Source organism: Branchiostoma lanceolatum, chromosome 5 (assembly GCF_035083965.1).
Source record: "Branchiostoma lanceolatum isolate klBraLanc5 chromosome 5, klBraLanc5.hap2, whole genome shotgun sequence".
Lineage (NCBI taxonomy): Eukaryota > Metazoa > Chordata > Leptocardii > Amphioxiformes > Branchiostomatidae > Branchiostoma > Branchiostoma lanceolatum.
The window spans coordinates 16,967,764-16,987,222 of NC_089726.1; the positions used below are offsets into that span (position 1 = coordinate 16,967,764).

At 39.3% G+C, this 19,459-nt stretch overlaps 2 protein-coding genes across 3 annotated transcripts in view; one reads left to right on the plus strand and one right to left on the minus strand.

Moving 5' to 3' along the window:
- The window catches only part of LOC136435482 (PX domain-containing protein kinase-like protein), a 23,267-nt gene extending 13,422 nt beyond the window's left edge, over positions 1 to 9,845 (minus strand). Inside the window, exons 1-10 of the mRNA XM_066429026.1 lie at positions 9,249 to 9,845; positions 6,777 to 6,827; positions 6,008 to 6,055; positions 5,233 to 5,425; positions 4,719 to 4,796; positions 4,064 to 4,137; positions 3,894 to 3,968; positions 1,928 to 2,032; positions 1,544 to 1,648; positions 406 to 567 (exon numbers count right to left, since the gene is read on the minus strand). Of these exons, the coding sequence (XP_066285123.1) occupies positions 406 to 567; positions 1,544 to 1,648; positions 1,928 to 2,032; positions 3,894 to 3,968; positions 4,064 to 4,137; positions 4,719 to 4,796; positions 5,233 to 5,425; positions 6,008 to 6,055; positions 6,777 to 6,827; positions 9,249 to 9,350 (993 nt within the window). The 5' untranslated portion in view covers positions 9,351 to 9,845. The remainder of the gene's footprint in view (positions 1 to 405; positions 568 to 1,543; positions 1,649 to 1,927; positions 2,033 to 3,893; positions 3,969 to 4,063; positions 4,138 to 4,718; positions 4,797 to 5,232; positions 5,426 to 6,007; positions 6,056 to 6,776; positions 6,828 to 9,248) is intronic.
- On the plus strand, positions 9,837 to 18,137 carry LOC136435480 (N-acylglucosamine 2-epimerase-like). 2 transcript variants are annotated; one of them, XM_066429022.1, is made up of 10 exons: positions 9,837 to 10,063; positions 10,685 to 10,808; positions 11,465 to 11,540; positions 12,076 to 12,151; positions 12,271 to 12,440; positions 12,904 to 13,128; positions 13,565 to 13,646; positions 13,940 to 14,247; positions 14,744 to 14,831; positions 15,302 to 18,137. In XM_066429022.1, exons 1-10 carry the CDS (start codon positions 9,883 to 9,885, stop codon positions 15,367 to 15,369), a joined length of 1,398 nt encoding a protein of 465 aa, XP_066285119.1. In that variant the 5' UTR covers positions 9,837 to 9,882; the 3' UTR covers positions 15,370 to 18,137. The 2 variants fall into 2 exon arrangements, with proteins under 2 accessions (XP_066285119.1, XP_066285121.1); XM_066429024.1 differs by having other exon boundaries at positions 9,837 to 9,989.
- The last annotated feature ends 1,322 nt before the right edge of the window (positions 18,138 to 19,459 follow it).

Sequence of the window (19,459 nt, forward strand, 5' to 3'; positions counted from 1 at the left end):
TACAAAAAATTCCACAGCTTGCATCAAAATTTCAACCAAGTAATACAACAAAAGTTTAGGTATTTTTCGGTCACTTTAATGTTAAGAATATGCTAGATACAATACATATAGTGTTCAATTGTATCTTTACGTACATACATGTAACCCTACAAATACTATTAGGTGCATCAGTGCGTCCAATGTAAAAAATTTGGTGTACAGCTCAAATTTTGGGTGCACAAAAGTGCATATGCCTTAAGATTTCAAGCCACGTTGCCAGTGTTAGATGACACTGTAAATATCATAGAATGCCAAAAGTCATGTAAAAGTATCATTCTTAAATCTCATATTTCTAATAACATCACACAATAAAACACTTGTTAATGACAATGACTTCTATACGGCATAAAACTATAACCAGCATACCTGTACTTTCCTGAGCTGAGTCAGGAAGTATCTGTAGTAGGGGGGCAGCCCCAGGACACTGTTCTCCAGGTCTAACAGTCGACAGCAGTTCTCCTCCATCATCACGTTACCCGCGTGGAGATGGCCGTAGAACCAGCCCTTGTCGTGTAGAAACTTTAAGGCCTACCACAAAAGAGGACGAACCAAGTCTAAGACAAGAACTTTCTTGAATAAAAAAGACTCTTTTTACACAACCAAGAGATTCATTCCACCGACGTTTCGGTGACCATCTCTCACCTTCTTCAAGGCAATTCTGACTGGTTCACATAGCAATGCAGCACAGGTGTTGCTGCTTATACATACTAATGAGATGCATTCCCAAACGCAAAGTATTTACATATGTACAATCATAGGGGATGACATCACTATGCGAAAGAACTTTCTTTCCACCATTTGACTAATAGCCATGATATTGTGTCTGTGAGTTGTATAAATGACATTTTTGACAGTAATAGTAATGCGTCCGATGTTCTCTCAATCATCACACAATTTTTAGGGATCCACCGATGTTCATAGGTCACAGAGCCCTGTTAAATATGGCTTTCAGACAAAAAATCTGTGCAACCCTCTGTTGATGTCGAAATCAGGCAAGTTTCTGGCAATCAACAAATACAGCTGATGCTTGTCGACTGTGTGACAGGTTTCGAAAGGAATTTATCCCATGGTCATTACTTCTCTCGGTGAAAGCTTCTACTGTAAAGCAACACACCGTATGTAGGGGAAAAGACATACAGTAACTACAGGTTACAACTTCTTATGTAGGGGAAAAGACATAAAGTAACTGCTAGTACTGTAGCAGGCAGGAATATACCCTGCCTTAAGTACATGTATACCCGGCAGGGCTGTCTCGAGGATCCTTCCCTTCAAAAAATGTCACCCTGTCAGTCACCAAAAATTGGAACTTCATGACATAAAAGTGATGAAAACGCATTTTTGTAGGCTTAAAATGACAGATTTAAGAACGAAAATCAAAATGTTGGGTCTAAAACAATGAGTGGGACGGAAAAAAATTAAAGCTGGAAACAGCCCTGATAATAGGGTACATTCTGGCCTGCTACATCTGTACTGTGTCCCATGAAGAAACACAAACTCAGCTCACCTCTAGAACTTGTCTTCCACAGGTTCTTATTGCAGGCAGTGGGAGGGGGGCATACATCTTTGGCTTACAGTATTTCTTCAGAAAATGCACTTTATTTGGTTTTGTCTGCAGAAAGATTTAATAAATACAAAATTATGAATACACGAAAATGAACATAAGATTGATAATTATGATATCAAACATTGTCATTCATACAATGTATCATATGGACTGCTTACATAACCAAATGATCTTTGATTCAAGTTTTTCTCTAAGATGTCTTCATGTGTATAAGTATGATGTATAATTTCCCATTGAAGATTTTATGGGTAAAATCTATTTTATGATATGTGTCCTAGAAAACGTAATGAAAGAGAAGACGTGTAGAAAAGGCCCAAATCTCACTTTACAAATAGCGTCCCTGAGTGTTCCTGGTTGATAGAAGTTGCGGATGGCGAGGCCTCCGTTCTCCATGGATGTAGCGAACACGACGGGATAGATAAATGGATGCTACAGGGATGGAAAGAATGATGAATTTAATTTAGTAGTTTACATGGAGCTTGGAAAGTAACATCTTGCAATTGGAGGGGACTCCAGCCTGGATCAAAGAACACTTTCAAACCCAAAGTTTTCTCGCAGTGTAAGTACTTCCAAACCTCAGTAACATAGTGGAAACATACTGGAATGTGTTCCCACTATGTTTCCAATGTGTCACAGAAGGAAACACACAGGAAACCCAATGGAAACATATCTAATTTCCATGACCAACTTCTCCGCCCATGGAAACACAAGGAGCTGCCAGCCTAAGATACAGGATGCCCCCCTGTGGCATAAGAATCCTGTTGTTTGTTTTAGTTAAGTCCTGCCAGATGGACCTTGTAATTGGGGTAACAGGGAGTTTGTGGTGAAGTTCTGATAAACAGTGTCTTGGACAAACCAGTCCTAACCCCCATTCGAAAGGAAATTCATCATTATGGTGGTGGAAGGAGGAGCAAATTGTTGCTTTTTTTGGTTACTTTTGTCTTGTTGCTATATATACTGTCATAGCAGGGCTGTCTGGAATGAAAGTACATGTAGCTTGACCTAGTTTCTTGCAGTGCCCCAAAACAACAGCTATCACAAATGTTACTAGGGAACGTCAGGGAACTAACATGCTGATGGATTTAGTAGTATAGTCTGAGATGGAAGAGTTGTATGTGCTGCCAAAGTGGCATGGGTTGGACTGCCCTGACAGATCACATGACATGGCCTAACAGACCACATGATACAGGCCATCCTTCCCTTAGTAGCTCCCTACACATGGGGACCAGTATAGTGGCTGGTGGGCATTGAATGCCTCTCAGTCATGTCTGCAAGATGTGTGTATACAAGTTAAGACAAATTAACTGGGGATAAGACTTGATAATACAGCCCTGCAGTAATCATTTAACTTTAAGAAGTCACCATTATTGGAGACCCAAGTTCAAGGTAGTTTAGCTCTGCTATTATATAGTCATGTATACTATGAGTATCAGCAATTCAGTTTTGTAGTCTCGAGTTGTATTGAAGAACCTATACAGTTCATTCAGGAAATGTTCTGTACACAGTGTACCATGCCTTGGCAATGCATGGATAATTGATTTTTCACACATAACAAGACACAGGAATAGGGAGAGGAGCCTGCTGTCCTTCATCTTTACTGGCCTCTCCTCCTAGGAGTGATTGATTACCAGGAAACATAGAGGAAACACACTGGAAACAGAGTCTCTAATTGGCGATAAGGAGACACATAGGAAACCCTTCCACTACACGTCCTCCAAAGCAAACATTAGGAACCCTCTGAACAGGGAAAAAGGAGAGGACACACAGAGGAAACACCCCCTCTTCTTTCCAATATGTTTCCCCTGTGTTTCCCCTGAGTTTCCATTATGTCACTGAGGTTTGGAAGGGATTATTATTACCAAGTGAGCTTGTCTAAATTCTATGTTTTTCAGAGGACTTGATTAACATGCTTTGAGCAAAATTTGTCATACTTCTACGTGAGAAAAGGTTGATTACAGCTTTGCATAGCAAAACCTTTGTTGGATCCGTTGGCATGTGTGGTGGCCGCCATCTTGAATTGTGATGTCACAAGGTCGCCATACCATTTTAGTGGGAGGGGTGTTTTTTAGGGTCGCTAGCGTTCTCTCTATTTCTAACAAATCGGCACACAACTATAACACATTCAATCTAAATAAAAAGAAAAATTCAATACCAATTCATATTCATAAAAAGACCCCGTAATCCCTAAACTAACATAGCAAACCTGAAGTATATGTAACACAAATACTTAACTCTAGTTTAGATTTATTCCGTAAGGAAACAAAGACAAACGTTCAGAATATACACTTACCTGTATCGTTGGTAGTAATTTCATGATTGGCACTAGGTCTTTGTCATCTATCGTCTTGTCTGGACCAAAGTCACACTGAGGGGGGAAAGAGACATATCAGTACTGCCACCTTGCACAATAATGTAAAACTGCAGCAACAAAGTACCACATAAAAGTGTGATTGAACTCACCCACGATAAGACTAGTTTCTCCTTTGGCTGGTCTTTCGGTTTGATGAGAAAGTAGCTTTTTCTAAATCTCCAGCCTAAAGAAAAATATAAGAAAGTTTGATGAGAAAGTGAAAGTGATCTTGGATCTTATCATCTACTGGTTATGATATTGAGAGAGAAGACAGATGCTATGTACAGTATCTACTGGTTTATTGTACCAGGGAAATTTGCCTAGCTTGACATGTTCATTGAAGATAGTGGACCACGGCACAATTTTTTAGTCCAATCCTAAGGACTGCAACCCTTTCCAGTAGCATGAATGTCGAGTGAGCGACAACAGCTGAGATTCAAACTCTTAGTCCAGAGGTACATGTTGTAGGCTAGCTAATGAACCTATGAATGCCATCGTGATGAAAGTGCAGCAAAACGTATACTGTAAATGCATTTACGTTCACATGGTTTTCATTTCACCTTAGAGCAAAAATGGAGTGATCATGGTGGTTTTAAATTTGAGTTTGAAACAATAGTAGCGCTACAGTCATTGGCGGGCAAAAATTTCGCTGTGGTTTTAAATTCGCGAGGAAGAGTTCAACACGAAAACTGGGAGCATAAAACCATCGCGAACATTTCTGCATTTACAGTAGATACCACTGTAGCAGCAAAACACCAGACTTACCAATATCTCGTAGTGGTTCTAGGACTTCCCAGTGAGGTTCTGATCTAAAGAACATGGACACATGCTGGAGGGCAGCTTCTGTAACAAGACAATAAATCATGTTGAATAAAAAAACGAACAAGAAAGCACACTGCTAGACTGACATTAAAACATCTATGTCTGCACAATTTTATAATCTAATTGGTTTCAGTAATCATAATTTTAGTTTGACTCGTGACAATGTACAGTAGATGGAATATATATACGTGCGGAATATATATGTGTGCGCGTGTGTATCACTATGTCATGTGTATGTTTGTGGACGTACATGTATGTGTGTGTATGCATGTGTGTCTGTAGTCAGTACCTTGTGTGTTCATACTCTCAGGGTAGTTTGTAGGATCCAGGAACTTCCTGACTATCAGTGACAGAGATAACAGCTGATGTGAGGTATATATGTGTGTGTGTGTGTGTGTGTGTGTGCGTGTCTGTATGTATGTGTGTGTGTGTATGCATGTGTGTCTGTAGTCAGTACCTTGTGTGTTCATACTCTCAGGGTAGTTTGTAGGATCCAGGAACTTCCTGACTATCAGTGACAGAGATAACAGCTGATGTGCGGTGATGTTGTTGAGGAACACCTGCAGTCCCTGCTGTCTCTCCGCGATGAACTCTCGCTCCATGTTACCAAAAATCTTCTTAGGAGGCAAGTTCAGGTCCACACCTCCCATCTGAGGAAAAAAAATAAAAACTAGAGTTAAGTATTTGTGCAACATATACATGTACTTCAGGTTTGCTATGTCAGTTTAGCAATTACGGGGTCTTTTTATAAATATGAATTGGTATTGAATTTTTCTTTTTATTTGAGTTGAATGTGTGATAGTTGTGTGCCGATTTGTTAAAAACAGAGAGAACGCTAGCGACCCCAAAAAACACCCCTTCCAATCAAATGGTATGGCAACCCTAGGCCTGTGACGTCACAATTCAAGATGGCGGCCACCACACATGCCAACAGACCCAACAAAGGTTTTGCTATGCAAACCTGTAACGTTGATGAAGGTTAGACATCAGGTAATAAGATTCGCCAAAGAGCAGTTACTCGAGCAACTGGATATGATTTGGGATGCTTCTTGAAACGTCTGACCATTTCCAAAATCATATCCAGTTGCTTGATCATGAGTAACTACAATTTGGCATAAATAGTCCAGTTTATTCCATGGTTTCGTGATAGACATAGACATTCAACATCATTGTATACTCAGTGCCATATTGAAAACACATTGTACTGACAACAAAAATTTCAATTAACTCACCTGCAATGCTGTGTTCAAGGCAGCAAAATCACTGTATCTTCTATTAATCTGTAGAAACAAATGAAATACTGTAATTCACTTTATCTTCACCGTAGCAAAATTTCACGGTGTAAGGAAAATTGACATTTTCCCTGAACTTTAACTTCACGGTGTCAGCAAGTGATTTACAGAACGGATGTGTGAAGGAATCATAAATAACAACAGTTTTTTTCACAGTGATGATAAGTTCATGGTACAGAGGTGACCGTGAAAACAGTGAACTTAAAGTTACAGTGAAAGAATCAAGAATTACAGTACCAGTAACAGTATGTACATATATGTATAGTATGTACTTGTGTTGTATACTATATATGTGTATTGCAGTGAGGTGCTAGTGTAAACCTAAGGCTGTGGACACATTAATATGGCAAGCTTCAGACTTGACATTGTCAACATAAACTTTGGCACTTGCTAGTTAGCAAAGCCCCACCCCTACAGCACACACTGTGACACAGAACATTTCATCAGACCTGTAGGCTTGGATATCAAGGATTTACATTACAATGGTTACATTTCAATCAACCATGTAATTGAATAAGTGGCCTTAAACCAAGAATACTTCAGAGCACTGTGACCTGACATACTATCTTCAAGACATGCCAGTATCACGATGTATAAGTGCACAGCTTTCATTGCAAGGCTGTGTTACCTTGGGTGTGATACCAAATAAGGGCATTTAGTAAGTTCAACAACATGATGAGATAGAGAGGTGTCAAGTAATACTGCTGACCTGCCAGCTGTTTTCTGCCAGGGGGCCTCGCTGCACTCTTACCACATAGTCCTGCAGTGGGAAACAACATGTACGTAGTTGACTAGAAAAATTATACAGTGTCAAGGATTTTCACAGTAGATAAAAATAACATAAATTGTGAATCATTTCTTACACCATTAATTAAAGTTGAAGCACACGGACGGGAGTACTAGTAATATTTGATTATTCATTTCTTACTTTTGGAATGTTTTGCAATCAATTTTGGATGAGATTACTCAAATTGGTCGAGTTTTGCAAATTCATTTCTGATGATTCAATGTCACAATATGGCCTGATTGCCATAACAAAAAGGGTCTAGAAAAAGAGTATTGTGGGTCTGTTTCATGACTATTTGGACAGGCCTTTGAATTAGATGGGACAAATGGAAACATTTCTAGTACATTGTACTTTCTACCCAATATGCACTAGCATTGACCTTGTTCTGAATCTGAGGCACCCTCAGTTGACTTGCATAAGAGGCCAGGGGCTTATTGGACACAGCTGCCTCTAACCTTAATTATGAACTTGAAAGGTTGATTCACTGCGTCAGAAGGATGACGGCTGAGACACAAGTTATGAAGGGTATCAGGATGTTTCTATACCTGGATAGTTCATCAGCTTATAGCTAATCAGGACGATTCAGCACTAGGCCTAGGACAACTCATGCTGAGAATTAGGGTTAGGGTTGAATCAGATTTAGGGTTGAGGTCAGTGTTAGAATCAGGCATTGAGCTGTCCTGTACCTGGTGATGAATTGTCCTGATCAGCTACATGTAGGGGCTAAACTGTACAGGTGGTGAAACGTCCAACATTCGTTTAATACAAATCTTTTGAATGAGCCAACATAACAGAACTAGCCAAGCAAGCCCCGTGTTGGACACACAGTTTTAGTTCTACCCCTTTTTGTCATGGCAAAGGCCCAGTGATTTTGTGTGATTGAAAATGGGAACCTGTCCAAGATAAGCACCTGATGGTCCAACCCCAGGAAGTCTAGAACCCTGACTACATTCACCTGTAGGGAGGACACAAATACAGGTGGATCTGAATAAAACATGCAATTTGTAGGCTGACATTAGCCTGGGTGTCATCCTGTTTCAGTTCCAGGCTCTGCCTTCACCAAACACAGCCTGGAACTGAAACAGGATGACATTCAGGCTAGGCTGACATACTGACAGCTACAAAATCATTTCATAATTCTAATAATTTCTATCGAAAGTGTACAAGTCAATTTTAGGATTGGAAGAAAGTACATCATTTTTGTTTCTTGGCCCTTTTGCTATCTGTTTTTCACTTACCGAAACTAGAAAATATCACATGTAGGTGTTGTTTGCAATACATGGAAATGATTAGTAACTAAACCCTGAGATCAGTTACTAGATTATTGATACAAATAACAGATAAGTAACTTAATATAGTGTTTAATGATTTAATCTAGCAAATGCTGAAAATAATAACCAAGAAACCAACCATTCTTGGAGACTACCATGATAAACTAAGTAAAACACTTTCTTGCCTATGATCCTACCAAAAATTTGTTCCTTCCTCACAATAATCTGACTTGACTCCTTGAACATTTGTTGACCCTTTTTCACTGCTCTAAGGAATGTCACACACTTCTAATGATAGCTCCGTGTGCAACGTAATATCCACTCTCCTTTTGTCCCCGCTCACTGGAGATCTAAATCAGTTTATAACCCATGTTTACAAAACACGTTTATAGACCCTGATTGCTACTGGCACTCACAGCGAGTAAACGCTCTTCGGCATAAGAAGAGGTGATAATTTGTGGCGAGGAAGAAGATATGCTGATAGCGAGTGAACATCATGTTAAGCATTGATTACAAACAACAGAACACGCTGTTCATACGGATGGTGTAAAAACACCTAATAGTTGTAACTATTAGTAATACTTCATGACTATGCAACATATAATATGGTATTATTATGCAAGTCCTCTAAATTGAAGATTAAGTGTCAAACACTATGTCATTGTATGTGAAGAGCTTATTTTTTTATGTAGCATGATAAAAAGCACTTGAAAAGTAGTATGTCATTTCTTGGCCTCCCTTATCCTTAAGTACAAAGTGTTGTCATTTGGATTTTCAACAAGTAGCCAGGATTATTTACACTGTTTTAATTCGGGCATGTCAACAGTCACGCAGGCTTTGACCGCTTGCTGAACCCCAAGCAGATATTGTGGGCTAGATTTCCTGCTTTTTCTTTTGCCTTAGCTCCCTTACAGTTGGTTTCTTACAGGAATATTCAGCAATTTATCCCACGACATCTGCTTGGAGAGTAACCTGTTACAGTAAGGTTTGTTGACATGCGACAGTTCTTATTTACCAGATCGGTCAAAAAATCACCCACGTTGGCACCATGAAAACATGCCTAACTCCATTCCTACGGGTCTCAGGACAGTGAAATCTGGCAGAAAGAATCTGTACCACATACCGTATGTCCCTGCACATTCTGGGCGGCCTCGATGGTACAGGACAGCCGGGAGGAGTCGTCTAGCGTAACCTTCTGCGCCTTCTTTTTCTCGAAGAGCGCCATCTTTGATCACCTGTCGCGCTAAGAAGGGGGAGGGGCGAGAATCTCGCGTGATTTGGAAAGACGGCGCCCACTTCGGCACGAACTTGGACGCTGCAGTATCTCTCAATCAAGTGCTTGTCAGTTTATATATAACGGTCAAGCGTCCAAAAACTGGAGGAGGAAATAGCCGACGGTCCGTCTCGTGCGGATGCAACGCAATCTGCCTGTCATGTGACTGTGCGCACCTCTTCTTCTTACTGAAAACATTGCATAAGAGACACGTAGCGGATTATCTTTAAACTGCAGGAATACTTGCCAGCGATATCGCGATATTCTCGATATTCAAAAAGCATAATACAAATGGCACAATTGCGTGCATTACAAACATCAATGTTACAAAAAGATGATAAAATGTCAAATTTGACTAATTAACTCCAACCAACCAACCAATCAAACATTACTCTCATGCCCTGATTACTCTATAAATAGAATAGATGCTAGCGTTGATAAAGAGAAAGGGGGAGTGGCAATGCTAACCCGGAAGTAAACAATCATGACTCGTGGCTATCAGCTGATCGTAGAGGTCGATGTATATATTTGCGCAGCGGGGATCAATTGTGGGACCCGTGGCAGGATTCTGTTTGACAATACATCCGGCAGGTTTGTGTGTGTTCACGGTTGTTTCTTCATCTATCTTCATCAGAATCAACTAACATTTGTGCGGTTCGCTTTGTGTAAGTTTATGGATTCGTGCTTGCTTTTCAAACCTTATCGTTAAGCGTGCAAAGTCACGGAGCCGGTCTCCTGTGTACCGTTACCGCCACCTGTACCTGTGGGAGTTGTCGTGACCTATACAATAGATGTCACATGACAGAGGGCTTGTTTTGTTGTTCAATCAAAGTACGACTGATTTGAGAAGATATAGAAAAATTATTGTATCCAAAATATAAAGTTCTAATGCAGACAAAAATTTCTTCATTATTTAGACATTACAGTACACTATAGCAATTCATATTCCACCACGCATATCTTAACCGTTGTCTGTCATACGTGGATGCAGCAAAAATAAAAGGAAGGGACAGAAAATACTTTAAATTGATTTGTCATTCAGTATGAGTGACATGTTAAAGTTTTCAGTGCTATGCAAATCAAAACATTCATTTGTCCATTCATTTATTTATACATTCATTCATTCATTGTTACATGCTTTCATTCAGTTTTTTTGTCTAATCAGATTTGATTTGAGACTACATGATACTACCTTGTCATAAAAATTTATGTTTAAAAATAATACCATACCTGATTACCAGGTTGAGTCTGGTTAACTAAGGTAACCAACACGTTGACTATTTCAGATCTACCTGTCCGTATCACGATGAGTGTGAAGTCCCGACTCCCAGAGTTCCTGGAGAAATGCGAGCGTGAGCGGGACCGGGCGGTGGACTTCTGGCTACAAAACTCACATGACACCGAGCACGGGTGAGACAGAGCGATGTCATGTTTGTACTGAAAGTCAATAGGTAGATGATCTTTCAACCCAACATTATTTGCTTTAGATTGGACCACATTCAACAGAATTCAGCTATGTCCTGCCTGCCTTGTAACCTGTCTGCAAGGTTCCTCCATGTTACATGGTCCCATACCTAGATTCTGCATTTTTTTAAACTCAGTCTTTTGTCTATTACAGTCAAACCTGGCGCAAGCAACCACTCAAGGGACTGAATAAAAGTGGTTGCTGAGGACAGGTTGTTGGTCCCGACAAGTTGGCTGGTTGACAAAAAAAACCTTACATTTGCACGAAATACACTTTAGTTCCCAGGAAACATATCTACAAGAGAAACATATCTACAAGAGATAGCCTTGTTTATAATCCACTTGTTTATAATCCACAATCATAATGTAGTTAGGAGGTTAGGGATACCACCAGTTTAGTATGCGATCTTGAAGCAGGATGCAGAAAATTGCCTTAAGTTAATTCATTCTCATTTCAAAAGCTGACAGGAGATTTCAAAAGTTGACATTTAAGGCTTTACTAGGGTCTTAATCTAAAACCATCATACTCTGCACGTTCTTATGGAAGCTCCCAGTTCTGTTTGGATTTTTTAAGCAAACAATCTCCTTTTCTCCCTCCTCAGTGGTTTCTTTGTGTGCCTGGACAGAGATGGGAAAGTTTATGATGACACCAAATACTGCTGGCTACAAGGCAGACAGGTGAGAGCATGTCTATCATCATCATATCTTGTCATGATGATGATAATGATGAGCATGGTGAACTTCATTGAGCCTGGTATTTCACCCATTTCATATGTAAATAACAATGAATACAATTTTAGTATCAATCAGTGTCAACATGATTTTTGAAATACTCTAAATGCATTTAATTTTGCATGGTTTTAATTTCTCGTTAGGGAGAAAATGGGGTGTTCGCAGTGGTTTTAAGTTCGCGTTTGAGATAATAGTAGACAAGGGGTAGGAAACAAAAAATTTTGCGGTGGTTTGAAGTTGGTGGCAAAAAGCTTACCGCAAAAACCGTGAACATGAAACCATTGTGAACATTTAATCTGCATTTACAGTATTAAGAGAAACAGTGATGGGTTCCATTTTAGATATGGCTCATAAGATGCTGATAGATGCATTGCCATGTTATGAGAAGACTATACTGGAGATTTTATGCAACTTATTACTCTGGAATCCCATGTATGGTAGGAAAAGTTTTGCAGGTGTTCCTCTTATTCTACCATTCCAGGTGTGGATGTACTGCAGGCTGTACAACGAGGTTGAGAAGTATCACAGACAAGATGTGTTACAGGCAGCTATAGCAGGTGAGTCCCTCTGCACCCCATCATAGGAGTCCATTGGTCCAAATGTCATAATTACACCATTAGGTTCTGGATCATCACATTTTGAAAAAGGGTGATGACACAGTATGTTGTCCCTCCAGGAGGGGAGTTCCTGATGAAGCATGTGAGGGACCCCACCACCATGAAGTGCAGTTTTGCGGTGACTCGAGACGGCAGGACCGTCAAGGTGCAGCGGCAGCCATTCTCCGAGGTTTTTTACTTCTTGGGCTTGTCAGAACTCTACAGAGCGACAGGGGAAGCAAAGTACAGGGTAAAGTACCATTTAATGTCTGTTTCTTTATCTAACACCATGAGGGCTAATGCATATGTTACAGTTTCTTTTTTATAAAAAATGTCATTCGCTATTTTCATACACAAAGTTCTTTTCAACAAGCTTTTGGTCAGTCTTCTGACTCTTCTCGTGTGTGTGACGTTAGTGAGGGGTAAGAGGCTATCAACCCTCCTTCAGCCGAGACGGGGGCCATTACAGACTGCCAGGCACCTTTGATGCATTGCTGGCATCACACTTCAGTTTAGGTCACATGACATAGTCGTTTTAGTTTGAGAATGATCAGAGGACCCACCAAAAACGTGTTGGTATTTAAGGGCTCTACTTTGAATATTGAAATAGCGTATAGAATTTCATAATGTCAATTACCATCACAGATGAATTTTCATTTTCTATTTCACTGAAAGATAGTTATAGAAATTAATTTGCTATTTCTATGAGAAAGGAAGAGGCCTTAAAGATGATGGACCAGCTGGTCCACTGGATGACGGTCGACGATTCAGGCCTGGGACGACCCAAGTGGCCAGGCGCTCCAGATACGGACAACATGGCGGTACCCATGATGCTAATGTGCATGATCGACCAGCTGGAGATGATGGACTCCACGCTGACGGACAAATACGCCGGGTTAGCGGAGCGGTGTGTGGAACAATTGCTCCTGCATATACAGGTGATTATTGTTGATGATTAAGGAGTGTGTCCATGTCGTGTAGAGCTCTGCAATATGTCTCTTCAAGTCAGATCTGTGAAAACAACCCAAGACACTTATCGAGAAGACCCGGTCTGTTTGGCTTTAAAAAAACCTGAGCCATTGAAGATGACAAAACAAGATTAGAAAAAGAAGTTTATTACTGGTGTGTTACTTTCTGCAAGTTTTTTGCTTTCTGTCTGCAACTTTGATTTCCCAACATTGGTACATGTACATGTGTATACACAAACGCTATAGTCAGGGATTTCCTTTGTCTTTTGTTATAGCTAGTCTGGACTCCTTGGTCTGGAAAATGTTATAGCTGGTCTGGATATAGACAAGACACGATGTTCTAGTTATGCAATGTTATATAGATACATTGAAAATCTTGGGATGTTCAATGTGATGTTTGTTACAGAGAGATGGTACAGTGATCTTGGAGCAGGTGAGCCCTGATGGACAGGAGCTGCCAGGGTCTCTCGGACGACTACAGAACCCAGGTAATGCTGACAATGTTAGAGTTGTTAAGCCACTGGGAATGAGGGTGTTATGCAAAAAAGAACCAAGAGATGGTCAGAGAAAGGTTGCTGAAAAAAAGATGACAGAAAAATTGCAAAAGTTTCTTTTCACAAGCTCTACTTGCAATACTTGCAGAAGTGGATGATAAAGAGGTTCAAGTGATGATAGAAAATCAGTGACAACAGTTTCACCATTGAACCATGCTTCTGGTAAACAAATGCATCTGTTTTTATGCAAAGACAGTTGGAGAAGTTGAAATTTTGTTCTTCAATAGGACATGCCATCGAGTGCAGCTGGTTCTTACTTCAGTATGCTGTGAAGCACAATCGCCCAGACCTGAAGAAAACGGCAATCAACAATTTTCTCCTTCAACCCTTTGAGTCTGGCTGGGACGACAAACATGGGGGCCTCTTCTACTTCCTGGACGTGGACGGCTACTCTCCCACCCAGCTGGAGTGGAACATGAAGCTGTGGTGGCCCCACAATGAGGCTCTTATCGCTTTCCTGGTGGCGTACAAGGAGACGAAAGATGAACAGATGCTGGAGAAATTTGCCAAAGTCTTTGACTACTCATTCTCACATGTAGGTCAAAGTTTGAGATATAATTCTTGGTTGTTAAAAGTGTATTGAACAGGCATTATTTAGCACAATGCTGTCTGTACTATCCTGTCAGAAAATATCACCTTTAACCATCTCCCTGATACTTAACCCCATAACCAATACAAAGTTGATGCCAAGCTTCTACCATAGCAGAAGGTTTGAAAATGATCATTCTTCAAACTCTACTCTAGTTAATAGCTTCATAGGAGAACAATGAATAAATGCTGATAAACACCCACATATCAAATATCAATACAATCCATCCAGGCCTTCTCAAGTTATTCTGTTCATCCACACACACACACACACACACACACACACACACACACACACACACACACACACACACACACACACACACACACACACACATACATACATACATACACACATACAAATGCTACTGAAATATAACCTTCTTGGCGAAGGTAATAACCTTTCTAAAGCTTGAGCACTTATTACTACCCCCCTCCCCCAGTTTGTTGACCCTGACCATGGAGAGTGGTACGGGTACCTGAGTCAGCAAGGGGAAGTCACACAGAGGTTCAAAGGTGGGCCATTCAAAGGTGAGCATAAAGAGCTAATATCCTTTAAATATCTGTTTGTTTGTTTGTTTGTTTGTATTGCATACCCAGTGAACCGCCACATGGCATAACACACAAGGTTTGTACTGAACAGAACAAGCTGCATATCTGGACAGATAACGTTATATTTGATCCACACACACACCAGGAAGAACCCCTACTCTTTTTCGATAAGCGTGGTGGGTAAATATATACTAAGATACGGTAGATTGAGTCATTCTGCTGAGTGCTACACAAATATGACGTTTATTTTGTAACCTCATGATTCTGCAGAAAACCGTGGACTGAGGAGTATTCTCTATCATATTGACATAACGTTATAACAGAAAAAAGGATTGTTTATTTTTTTGCCAGATTGGTTTCAGCTAACTGACTTACAGGAAAACTCCCGGATTTAGGTTAAGTAGGGTTCCTGTCATCTTCAGTACTTTGAACTGATGTTTCTTTTGCAGGATGCTTCCACGTGCCCAGGTGCTTACACATGTGCACCCAAATACTCAGGGAACTGGTGACAACATGAGCCACTCAAGACGCACGTAATATACTTACAGTATATAACATACCCATGTGTCAGTAGTGTTGCTTATACATCAGGGCTCGAAATAGTGGGTGCATGTGCACCTGTGTGCACCCAAATTGGAGCTGTGCACCTAATTTTTGACTGTGGGTGCACCTAGATATTTTTGTACTCTATAGGGTAACGGTTCTCTTGTACACTAGCATACACAGTATGGATATTCTTGAAATGTAAGTATCAGAAAAAGCAATATTATAATAACCTTTTGTTGTAGTTTATTTGATGTATTGCTTGGTTGAAATTTGAAATCTGGATAGAATTACAGATTGAAGTTCTTATGAGAGGCATTGGCATCAAACTAATGTTTTTCTGACATTCAACTTTATTTTATGTGGTGCACCCCAAATTTTTTCTGACTGCACCTAATTTTTTTGGTTGGGTGCACCAGTGCACCTATGTCCAAAAAAGAATTTCGAGCCCTGTACATGGAGATGTTATCCATCAAGTGTAGCCTTGATGTTCAGACAACTTCTCGTGCCTTGATGGGGTAAGTTTTGCGAGGAACTAATCTTTTGTAACAAATAACATAAATCTAATCAAAACCTTTCAAGGTACATTGCATTTGCAAAATGTTTCTTACTATTAAGTGGACTTCAGATGTGACATGGTCAGATTATACATCTATATAATAGTAATTTTAGGAATAGTCGCATTATGGAAATTGTGGAAAGTGATCATGTTATGATGAGTAATAGTGATACGGGATACTGCACAAGGGGAATTTGATGAATGCAAGCCTTCTCATGCTGCTATTACCATGACTCATCTGCACTGTAGGGACCCGTTCTTGCCATAAATGAAAGTCAGGAAGTATCAGTGTATGTAATTGTAGCATCACCAAGACGATTGAGAAGTGCTGTGTACTTAAGTGCCAACTGTGTAATTTATGATTGTAAGGAGACGGGTAACATTGGCCATACCCTTATGATTATACTAGCATATACTGCAATACTGTGTTAATTTCATGATAATATTTCATCCGTAAAATAATTATTTTGGTCTTGATCCATGAAGTTTCATCAGGTAAATCTGTTAAATCAAGTTCTCTGAACTCAACCAGTACATAATTACTTGCCGATATTTCAGTCACCTGCAGTGTGAAGTAGAACCAGTCATGACCGGTATATTGCCAAGGAAAGTTACAAGCGGTCACCATTGGCAGGTGATTATATAGTGGTTGTGTGCTCTTTGCACTTTTTTAACAAACAAAAGTTTGGTCCAATCACCTCATTATTTTTGACTGCCACTTTAATGTCAAATGTCTTGCCAGTAATGCCCATGACTGGATCATGGCTTTGCAATCACAAACAGTACTTAATGACGTAGTTAAAATGAATTACCATAAAAGAAAGAAAGATAGGACGTAGCAGCACCGAAGACTACCTACTGTAGAGCCTTAAAGTGATTTTGAGGAATTTTGTGATTCTACCGCCTGTAATATGGAAATGTATTGTATGACTGTTACAGGTATCTATTAGATCATGCCCCCCTTTTTCACTAAACAGCGATTGCTGAGCGTCACCATTGAGTGACCAAAATTAGATGCCTGTGTGACTCTTGATTTTAGAATTGGAATAATATGTACGATGTTCAAGTATGACTTAAAAGACAACAAAACATGCTTAAAATGTGAAAAAAATTAGTTCTTTGAGATTTATCGAGTTTTAGTTGCTCAGTGGTCGTAGCCTCTGGTGGCAAAGGGGTGTAAGAATGCACACGCTGTTATGTTGCTGTTAATTTTATAGCGAACACAGAGAAAAAAGAACTGACAAATCAGCACATTGATGTGGAAAGACATGTATTCAATTAACTTATAACAAAATATCACATTCACTATATAGTCTTCTAGCAGTGTGTAAGGTTTACTATACTATGTGCAATGTTGTATAGAAATTTACCATTTTCTCATTATGCTAGCATATCAGTAGAAAAACAAAAGATAAAGAGCCTTTTGCAACTAATAGATTCTGAATTTTTATTAACATTTTTTTTTCTTTAAGATATTATGCCTTTTTTTTGCTGACTAAATGCAGGTATAACTTATTTCACATTTTGTTCCAGCATTAAGGAAAGTCAATCCATTTAATGTTTTATGTTTGATATTATTTTCACATTCATTATCACCAATTGTTACCTTTAAGTTTTAAGTGGTCATCATAGTTACATGAGAAATCCATCCATTGGTTAAAGGTATACACATACAAGTTGTGATACAGTAGATGTTTAATCAAGGAGGTTAAATACTTCTTGGTTTAATTCTGAACTTTTTAGGAAACGGTATATGTATGGAATCATTTAACGTTACCCAGTAAGAAAAGTCTCTGACACAGGACATTTTAACAGGCATAATCCTTACTGTGTGACCATCTTTAGAAAACATTCCATCAAAGAAATAGGTACGTAGATAGATAATATGTTCATTATTTTGTAATGGATTATAAATTCACAGGAATGAAAAAATGTCTACAGTATTATAATTGTTTGTAGCAGAATACTTAATTCTCCCTGCTACAGTAGCCCTTTTGGTAATAATAATAATAAGTTTACATTGTGTTAGGCAGCAGGCAGGCTGCAATTATTAAAGATTATTAAAGATACTCCTTATGAATATTCTAACAGTTTGGTTGCGTCGTCTTGAAAATTACAGACTTCTCATGTGGTCCACTGTATTGTCATCAGCAGTGAACTAAATACAGCACCTCAGTAACAAACGCTAAACAAATGTGTGATGTGTGTTTTATTGTCTTTCATTTGGTAGTATGGTAAGAGGCCCTTCACAGGGATTAATGTAGTAACTTCAAGGGGTGATGTGATATTGTCGTTACAAGTAAGATTCAATTTTGTTCACAATAGATGGTGGTGGTTCATGTACCATGCGACAATATATTCATCCTATACTACAGCATTGGAAAGGACAAAAATCCCCTAAGACTTCTGGCAGTGTGTTTTTTACAAGGGCCACTTTCCACCAATGGACAATCAACTCAACAGTTGATTGAGTTTGTAATAGTATCATCTCGCGGGTTTTTCAAAATCGCAAATTACTCCCAAATCCATGACAAAAAATCTTCATAGTCAGAGATGACCTAGCTTACTTGGATGTCAGAACGACCTCCATTTACCTAGTCATCCCACTGCCCAATCTCTATCCTTGTCTCAACCTCAAATGGTTGTCTAACAGTACTGTATTTCCACCCAACAAAACGGTCTGTTTAACTGCAGCTAAGTTAGTCGTTAGAATAATAAATGTTTCCTGGTTAGACACTGACAGCTAAGTTATTAACTGCACACTCCTCCACCAACATTTTCCTTCACATGCACCACATCTACTACTTACCACAGTAATGGTACAAGCTAATGATATACATGTAGATGGATAGCAGCTGACTGAAACACTTTACTACTGTCTCCAACTTACATGGAAAGTTTTATTCCCAAAAACACACGTTTTTCTTCACAATAACCATACAAATACACTTGCACTGTTTATGCTAACTTCAGGTGGCGTAAATATTTTGGCACTTTCTCCCCAAAGGAAAAATTCGGCAAGTGGTACCACTACAACTATCGGCATTACTGTTTTGTTGTACAGCATTCTGATTGGAAATTGGAGCCTTCATTGCAATAATAACACTTCAGGTCATTATGAACCTTCAACTGACCAATCAACAGTAAGGACAGGACAATGAAATATTGTAACAAATGTATTTGAATCTACATACATGTATTTTGTAGGTGAACTACACTCCTGCATTAACATAAGTTTAAGAATGACAATTACATTCCAATTCTACAAGTTTATATCAGTGAATATTTAGCAGTAGGGTATTTTGAAACGTCTTATTCCTTTAGATGGAATAACCACACAAATATATCTAAAACTTTATTTGATTTTCTGTTCACCCTTCTTTCCAATAAGCATTGCTATCATAGCTGCCTGAGGCTTTTGCTGTGTTAAGTACATTTCTATTCATTCACAGAATTTGACATTCATCGAAACTCTGAAATTTGTCAAATACAACACTGAGTGACA